The sequence below is a fragment of the Takifugu flavidus genome, chromosome 13 (genome assembly GCF_003711565.1).
Source record: "Takifugu flavidus isolate HTHZ2018 chromosome 13, ASM371156v2, whole genome shotgun sequence".
NCBI classification, from domain to species: Eukaryota; Metazoa; Chordata; class Actinopteri; order Tetraodontiformes; family Tetraodontidae; genus Takifugu; species Takifugu flavidus.
The window spans coordinates 10,071,957-10,080,841 of record NC_079532.1 but is presented as its reverse complement, the minus strand read 5'-3'; the positions used below and the strand labels follow the sequence as shown (position 1 = coordinate 10,080,841).

Sequence of the window (8,885 nt, the reverse complement as noted above, 5' to 3'; positions counted from 1 at the left end):
ATCTAATGAGTTTAGACCACATCTAATGAGTTTAGACCACATCTAATGAGTTTAGATCACATCAAATGAGTTTAGATCACATCTAATGAGTTTAGATCACATCTAATGAGTTTAGACCACATCTAATGAGTTTAGACCACATCTAATGAGTTTAGATCACATCTAATGAGTTTAGATCACATCTAATGAGTTTAGATCACATCTAATGAGTTTAGACCACATCTAATGAGTTTAGATCACATCTAATGAGTTTAGACCACATCAAATGAGTTTAGATCACATCAAATGAGTTTAGACCACATCTAATGAGTTTAGATCACATCTAATGAGTTTAGATCACATCTAATGAGTTTAGACCACATCTAATGAGTTTAGACCACATCTAATGAGTTTAGATCACATCTAATGAGTTTAGACCACATCTAATGAGTTTAGATCACATCAAATGAGTTTAGACCACATCTAATGAGTTTAGATCACATCAAATGAGTTTAGACCACATCTAATGAGTTTAGATCACATCTAATGAGTTTAGATCACATCTAATGAGTTTAGACCACATCTAATGAGTTTAGACCACATCAAATGAGTTTAGATCACATCAAATGAGTTTAGATCACATCTAATGAGTTTAGATCACATCAAATGAGTTTAGACCACATCTAATGAGTTTAGATCACATCAAATGAGTTTAGACCACATCTAATGAGTTTAGATCACATCTAATGAGTTTAGATCACATCAAATGAGTTTAGATCACATCTAATGAGTTTAGACCACATCTAATGAGTTTAGACCACATCTAATGAGTTTAGATCACATCTAATGAGTTTAGACCACATCTAATGAGTTTAGATCACATCAAATGAGTTTAGACCACATCTAATGAGTTTAGATCACATCAAATGAGTTTAGACCACATCTAATGAGTTTAGATCACATCAAATGAGTTTAGACCACATCTAATGAGTTTAGATCACATCTAATGAGTTTAGATCACATCAAATGAGTTTAGATCACATCTAATGAGTTTAGACCACATCTAATGAGTTTAGACCACATCTAATGAGTTTAGATCACATCTAATGAGTTTAGACCACATCTAATGAGTTTAGACCACATCTAATGAGTTTAGATCACATCAAATGAGTTTAGATCACATCTAATGAGTTTAGATCACATCTAATGAGTTTAGACACATCTAATGAGTTTAGACCACATCTAATGAGTTTAGATCACATCTAATGAGTTTAGATCACATCTAATGAGTTTAGACCACATCTAATGAGTTTAGATCACATCTAATGAGTTTAGACCACATCAAATGAGTTTAGACCACATCTAATGAGTTTAGACCACATCAAATGAGTTTAGATCACATCAAATGAGTTTAGACCACATCTAATGAGTTTAGATCACATCTAATGAGTTTAGACCACATCAAATGAGTTTAGATCACATCTAATGAGTTTAGACCACATCAAATGAGTTTAGACCACATCTAATGAGTTTAGACCACATCTAATGAGTTTAGACCACATCTAATGAGTTTAGATCACATCTAATGAGTTTAGACCACATCTAATGAGTTTAGATCACATCAAATGAGTTTAGACCACATCTAATGAGTTTAGATCACATCAATGAGTTTAGACCACATCTAATGAGTTTAGATCACATCAAATGAGTTTAGACCACATCTAATGAGTTTAGATCACATCAAATGAGTTTAGATCACATCTAATGAGTTTTAGACCACATCTAATGAGTTTAGACCACATCTAATGAGTTTAGATCACATCTAATGAGTTTAGACCACATCTAATGAGTTTAGACCACATCTAATGAGTTTAGATCACATCAAATGAGTTTAGATCACATCTAATGAGTTTAGATCACATCTAATGAGTTTAGACCACATCTAATGAGTTTAGACCACATCTAATGAGTTTAGATCACATCTAATGAGTTTAGATCACATCTAATGAGTTTAGACCACATCTAATGAGTTTAGATCACATCTAATGAGTTTAGATCACATCTAATGAGTTTAGACCACATCAAATGAGTTTAGACCACATCTAATGAGTTTAGACCACATCAAATGAGTTTAGATCACATCAAATGAGTTTAGACCACATCTAATGAGTTTAGATCACATCTAATGAGTTAGACCACATCAAATGAGTTTAGATCACATCTAATGAGTTTAGACCACATCAAATGAGTTTAGACCACATCTAATGATTTTAGATCACATCAAATGAGTTTAGACCACATCTAATGAGTTTAGATGACATCTAATGAGTTTAGACCACATCTAATGAGTTTAGATCACATCAAATGAGTTTAGACCACATCAAATGAGTTTAGATCACATCTAATGAGTTTAGACCACATCAAATGAGTTTAGATCACATCTAATGAGTTTAGACCACATCAAATGAGTTTAGATCACATCTAATGAGTTTAGACCACATCAAATGAGTTTAAACCACATCTAATGAGTTTAAACCACATCAAATGAGTTTAGATCACATCAAATGAGTTTAGGTCACATCTAATGAGTTTAGACCACATCAAATGAGTTTAGATCACATCTAATGAGTTTAGATCACATCAAATGAGTTTAGATCACATCAAAGGTAGAATCCCAGTTCAGTTTCTAACAAACTTTTATGGACTCCATTAATGTCGTTAGCTCTAAAGGCTAGCGTGAGGATACAACAGATAAATCACTACCATCTATTATGTGTCTATTATGATATAATAATGATATAATAATGGAAAATGTCAGAAGGTTCTCTTTAAACCTCTCCTTGTCTGGAAACACTGGTTTCAGTCCCAGGAGAGTTCCTGGGAGAGTTCCTGGGCCTCTGTGATGCTCCTCTGGTTTATGGGGCCGTTATCAGACATGGCTGAGATAAATCCAGGGCCAAAGATAAGAACACAATTGCTCAGGTGGCATTTTACGGATTTAAAGGCCTCGTTGTAGCTGCTCTCTGGAATCTTTCACCATCTTGGGCTCATCTTTTATCCTCAATACCCTCACCTGCCCCCACCTGACAGGTGAAAACCCAGCTTGATTTTAAATGGGCAGCTAAATGTGTAAATGATGAGTGTTTCCTTCCTGAGGGACTGAACCACCACCTGGAGGGAGAGGGTTAGGGTCAGGGTTAGGGTTAGGGTTAGGGTTAGGGTTAACACAGGGTTAGGGTTAGAGGGTTAGGGTTAGAGGGTTAGAGGGTTAGGGTCAGGGTTAGGGTTAGGGTTAGGGTTGGGGTAACACAGGGTTAGGGGTGGGTTAGAGGGTTAGGGTTAGGGTTAGAGGGTTAGAGGGTTAGGGTTAGGGTTAGGGTTAGGGTTAACACAGGGTTAGGGTTAGGGTTAGGGTTAGAGGGTTAGGGTTAACACAGGGTTAGGGTTAGAGGGTTAGGGTTAGAGGGTTAGAGGGTTAGGGTTAACACAGGGTTAGGGTTAGGGTTAGAGGGTTAGGGTTAGGGTTAAGCTGCTGGCCCTTAAATGCATCCTTACGTAACCAAGTTCAAGTTGACCCGAGCGTCCAAAGTGTAGAATCAGATGCAAGGACGTTCTTTACTGTGCACGGAAAATATCTTCCTGTTTACCAGCAGGGGAAAGTTTATTTGAAGATAAGGATGAACGTCAGATCTGTGTTTACAGCTGGACGACCTCATAATAACCTTCATAAAACCCAAGAGTCCGAAAAAAAGAGTCTTCTGTTAATCGATGACTACAGGATGGAAAACAAGATAACCTCGGGTTAGTACACACACGCACGCACACACACGCACACACCACACACGCACACACACAGACACACACGCACACACACGACCACGCACACACACACACACACACGACACACACACGCACACAAACACACACGCACACAGATGCACACGCTCACAACACACGCGCAACACACACAGACACACACACGCGCACGCACACAGACACACACACGCACGCACACACAGCTTCTCTGTGACTCCAACAGGTGACTTTACTCCTCTAACCTTCTGCTGACTCAGCTCTTTTCACCCTCTTACCGAGGGTATTTAGGACTTGACAGAGCGAGCCCACCGAGACAGCAGCCTCCGCTCCTGGTGGAGGTGAGGGTGGTCTTCCTGGGAGGGCACCTGCCCTTTGACCCACAGGTGACCCACAGTGCTCGTCACTTCTGCTGTCCCGATGCCCTGATGCCCTGATGAGGGGCAGGTTTGAGGCACTGACCCTAACCCTAACCCTCCGTGGGATCAGAGGTTAGGGTTAGGGTTAGGGTCGGGGTTAGGGTTAGCATGATGCTATGAATGAAAGCTCTCAAACGTGTCACTCATTGCAGGTGAAGCCTGTGGGCGTCTTCTGCACGTGGTGGAGGGTTAGGGTTAGGGTTCCGTGTTAATGAATTACACCTGGAGCAGATGGGAGGGAGGAGCCCTGAGCTGTGGCTCCATAAAGGCTTCACCTGCCCCAGCGTCCCTGGTGTCTCCGTGAAGATGGGCAAAGGTTTCTACATCAGTAAACCCGTGGGGGTGCTGGCTGTCATCCTCGGGGCAGGGGCCGTGGCCACCATCATAGCTCTGTCTGTCGTCTACTCTCAGGAAAAAGAGAAGAACATCAATAATAACGTCTCTCCGACTAATGAAGCCACAACAGCGCCCATCACCACATCTGCCCCCTCCAACGAACCATGGGACAAGTACCGGCTGCCCAAGAGCCTGGTTCCCCAGAGCTACAATGTCACGCTGTGGCCCCGGCTCACCCCAGACAAGAACGGTCTTTACATCTTTAGTGGTAAGTCTGAGCTGTCGGACTCATTAACACTCGTTTTAAATTATTAATATTTCACCTCAGCTGATGAGAAGCGCTGCTTCTGGACTTCTGCTGGGTTCTTGGTTTGGTCCAAGAGGTGTATAGAAGCTGAGCTGTCTGTGGCCTCTGGTTACAGGTGAATCCACTGTGGAGTTTGAGTGTCTTGAGGACACCGACCTGATTCTCATTCATTCCAACAAGCTGAACTACACCAAACCACCCAACAATGAGCATCTGGCTCAGCTGACGGCGCTGGGTGGTGCTGATGCTCCGTCCATCATAGAGTCCAGGCTGGAGCCCGTGACCCAGTACATGGTCCTACGGCTGGGCGCTAACCTGGTGAAGGGCAGCAGATACAGTCTCCACACTGTATTTCAAGGGGAGCTGGCTGACGACCTGGGGGGCTTCTACAGAAGCGAGTACGTCGAGGACGGCAAAACAAAGTACGTATGAAGACGCGACGGGTTCCCTAGGGTGCGGGTTCATTCTCAGTGACTCACCTGTGTACATAACCTGACCTGAAGAATGTTGTGCTGAACGTGAGCTGCCTGTTTCAGGGTGGTCGCCACCACGCAGATGCAACCCACCGATGCCAGGAAGGCGTTCCCCTGCTTCGATGAGCCGGCTCTCAAAGCCACCTTCAACATCACTCTGCTCCATGACAACAACACCGTGGCGCTCTCCAACGGCAGACAGCTGGGTGGGTTCCTCCGCGGCGTGGCCACGACGGAAGGACGCCATCGTGTGATGTGTGTGGTGTGTGTCTAAGGTGTGATGTCATCTCTCCAGAATCGGGACCCTTCCTACAGAAAGATGAATGGATCCTCAGGACGGTTTTTGAGGAAACACCAAGAATGTCCACCTACCTGCTGGCCTTCATCGTCAGTGAATTTGACTACATCAACAACACCGTGGATGACGTCTCGGTAATTCAGCTCACTTTTTAGCGCTGCTGAATCTGGTGAATCAGTTTATGGAGCTCATCTAAGCTCCTTTTGGGCCGTCCTAGAGGCGCCTGTGGTTGAAGAATTGTTTTTTTTACGATTTTTTACGATGATTCTTTTTACGATTGTTGCTGTGATCGATAATGATATTTACCATCTTAGCAGCACTTCTTTATGGCCACACATAACATGAGTAAAGTCCACGGAGAGACTCGGGCTAGTGAAGCGAGTCAGATGAACATTTGAGTCAGCGGCTTTTTCGCTGAGTCGGCCATCTTGGTTGTGTTCTAAACTGGTGGGAAACATGTACTGGAGGAAGGAAAGTGCTGCGTCAGGATTCAGGAACCAGAGCTGCGATGCAGGGAACACTGAGCGCTGCTCCGAGAACGTCCCCCTCACGTCTCTGTGTAACGTGTCCAGATCAGAATCTTCGCCCGGAAGTCTGCTATTGCTGCTAACCAGGGAGAATACGCCCTGAACAAGACGGGTCTGATCCTGCAGTTCTTTGAGGACTACTACAACATCAGCTACCCTCTGCTCAAATCTGGTGAGTAAACCACGACTGAAGCTATCCAAGAGCCAACAGGACCAGTGGGACCGCAGCACCACTCCACCACTCAAGATAATGAACCCAACAGCCACTCCCACAGGAGTGTTTGGGAGCTAATGCTAAAGCCCGGCGCTAACTCAGGCCTAACACCGTCTCCATTCTCATGCAGATCAGATTGCGCTCCCAGACTTCAATGCTGGTGCCATGGAGAACTGGGGCCTGATCACCTACAGGGAGACTGCCCTGCTCTATGATCCCAGCTTCTCCTCCAACTCCAACAAGGAACGGGTGGCGACCATCATCGCCCATGAGCTGGCTCACATGGTACAGTTTTGGTTTTTGCTTTCCATTCCAGTGAAATGCTGTAGAGATGCTTTCAGCTCAGGAAAGAAATATTTGACCTGTTTGAAAGCAACCTTCACCGTCCTTGAGTTGAAGGACACGGTGAAGGTTATTGTCTGGTTCCTTCTGTGACCGCCATCATCCTCATCATTCTCCCCTTTAGTGGTTCGGTAATCTGGTCACCCTGGACTGGTGGAACGACCTGTGGCTGAACGAGGGCTTTGCGTCCTACGTGGAGTACCTGGGGGCGGATAAAGCTGAGCCCGACTGGAACGTGGTGAGAACCTCTCCCTCCCTCCCTCCTTCCTGCCATTGGAGGACAGAGAAATGGGCGCAGTCAGCATCACTTTTGTCCTTCAACAGAAAGATCTGATCGTTCTGAACGATGTCCACCGGGTGTTTGCCATTGATGCCCTGACCTCCTCACACCCCCTGTCCTCCAAAGAAGAGGACATCCAGAAGCCAGCACAGATCAGTGAGCTCTTTGATGCTATTTCTTACAGCAAGGTAAGGAAAACACCGTTGCCCCACTGATCCGCCCTCGCTGCAACTGTAACATGGAGAATCCTTCCTTCAGGGCGCGTCGGTTCTGAGGATGCTGTCGGATTTCTTAACTGAAGATGTCTTCAAAGCAGGACTCACGGTAGCGCTGCTCCTATCCTGGGTTCTGGTTCTGTGCCAGCCTGCAGGAGTTCTAACCTGAGACAATGACCCAACGTTTGGCCCCTGTAACTGAATGTTTCTGCTTTTGTCCCGACAGAGCTACTTAACTGAGTTTCAGTTTGGGAACGCCGTCTACACCGACCTGTGGGCCCACCTCCAAATGGCACGTTCATCTAGAAGATGGAAATAGTTCACGTGAGCACGTTATGTGCAGCAACCGTGCTGAATGTCCCGTGTGCGTGTTTCTGCAGGCTGTGGACAACAGCAGCCTCAGACTGAACAACTCAGTGGCTGATATCATGAACACCTGGGTGCTGCAGATGGGCTTCCCTGTGGTCACCATCAACACCACCACTGGGCAGGTGTCCCAGGAGCACTTCCTGTTGGACCGAGACTCTGATATCACGCCGTCTCCCCTCGGGTATGTGACACACAACACACACACACACACACACGCACACACACACACACACACACACACACACCACACACAACACACACACACACAACACAGACACACAACACACACAGACACACAGACACACACACACACCACACACACACACACACACACACAACACACACACACACACACACGCACACACACACACACACACACACACACACACACACACACACACACACACACACACACACACACACACACACACACACACACAGCGGCCTCCTTTAGGGTGCCAGGGGCCTCCTTTAGGGTGCCAGGGGCCTCCTTTAGCCAGGGGCCTCCTTTAGGGCGCCAGCGGCCACCTTTAGGGTGCCAGAGGCCTCCTTTAGGGTGCCAGAGGCCTCCTTTAGGGTGCCAGCGGCCTCCTTTAGGGCGCCAGGGCCTCCTTTAGGGTGCCAGGGGCCTCCTTTAGGGTGCCAGGGGCCTCCTTTAGGGCGCCAGGGGCCTCCTTTAGGGTGCCAGGGGCCTCCTTTAGCCAGGGGCCTCCTTTAGGGCGCCAGCGGCCTCCTTTAGGGTGCCAGGGGCCTCCTTTAGGGTGCCAGGGGCTCCTTTAGGGCGCCAGGGGCCTCCTTTAGGGTGCCAGGGGCCTCCTTTAGCCAGGGGCCTCCTTTAGGGCGCCAGCGGCCTCCTTTAGGGTGCCAGGGGCCTCCTTTAGCCAGGGGCCTCCTTTAGGGTGCCAGAGGCCTCCTTTAGGGTCCCAGGGGCCTCCTTAGGGTGCCAGGGGCCTCCTTTAGGGTGCCAGGGGCCTCCTTTAGGGTGCCAGGGGCCTCCTTTAGGGCGCCAGCGGCCTCCTTTAGCCAGGGGCCTCCTTTAGGGTGCCAGAGGCCTCCTTTAGGGTGCCAGGGGCCTCCTTTAGGGTGCCAGGGGCCTCCTTTAGGGCGCCAGGGGCCTCCTTTAGGGCGCCAGGGGCCTCCTTTAGGTGCCAGGGGCCTCCTTTAGCCAGGGGCCTCCTTTAGGGCGCCAGCGGCCACCTTTAGGGTGCCAGGGGCCTCCTTTAGGGTGCCAGGGGCCTCCTTTAGCCAGGGGCCTCTTTAGGGCGCCAGCGGCCACCTTTAGGGTGCCAGGGGCCTCCTTTAGGGTGCCAGGG

General features: G+C 47.2%; 1 protein-coding gene across 1 annotated transcript in view; it reads left to right on the top strand.

Moving 5' to 3' along the window:
• The first annotated feature begins 4,490 nt into the window (after nucleotides 1–4,490).
• Nucleotides 4,491–8,885, top strand: part of LOC130536585 (aminopeptidase N-like) — a 4,513-nt gene continuing 118 nt past the window's right edge. Inside the window, exons 1-11 of the mRNA XM_057052640.1 lie at nucleotides 4,491–4,815; nucleotides 4,970–5,276; nucleotides 5,391–5,533; nucleotides 5,623–5,759; nucleotides 6,198–6,324; nucleotides 6,497–6,651; nucleotides 6,833–6,946; nucleotides 7,033–7,176; nucleotides 7,247–7,312; nucleotides 7,430–7,495; nucleotides 7,584–7,792. Coding sequence (XP_056908620.1) covers nucleotides 4,518–4,815; nucleotides 4,970–5,276; nucleotides 5,391–5,533; nucleotides 5,623–5,759; nucleotides 6,198–6,324; nucleotides 6,497–6,651; nucleotides 6,833–6,946; nucleotides 7,033–7,176; nucleotides 7,247–7,312; nucleotides 7,430–7,495; nucleotides 7,584–7,792 — 1,766 coding nt within the window. The 5' untranslated portion in view covers nucleotides 4,491–4,517. The remainder of the gene's footprint in view (nucleotides 4,816–4,969; nucleotides 5,277–5,390; nucleotides 5,534–5,622; nucleotides 5,760–6,197; nucleotides 6,325–6,496; nucleotides 6,652–6,832; nucleotides 6,947–7,032; nucleotides 7,177–7,246; nucleotides 7,313–7,429; nucleotides 7,496–7,583; nucleotides 7,793–8,885) is intronic.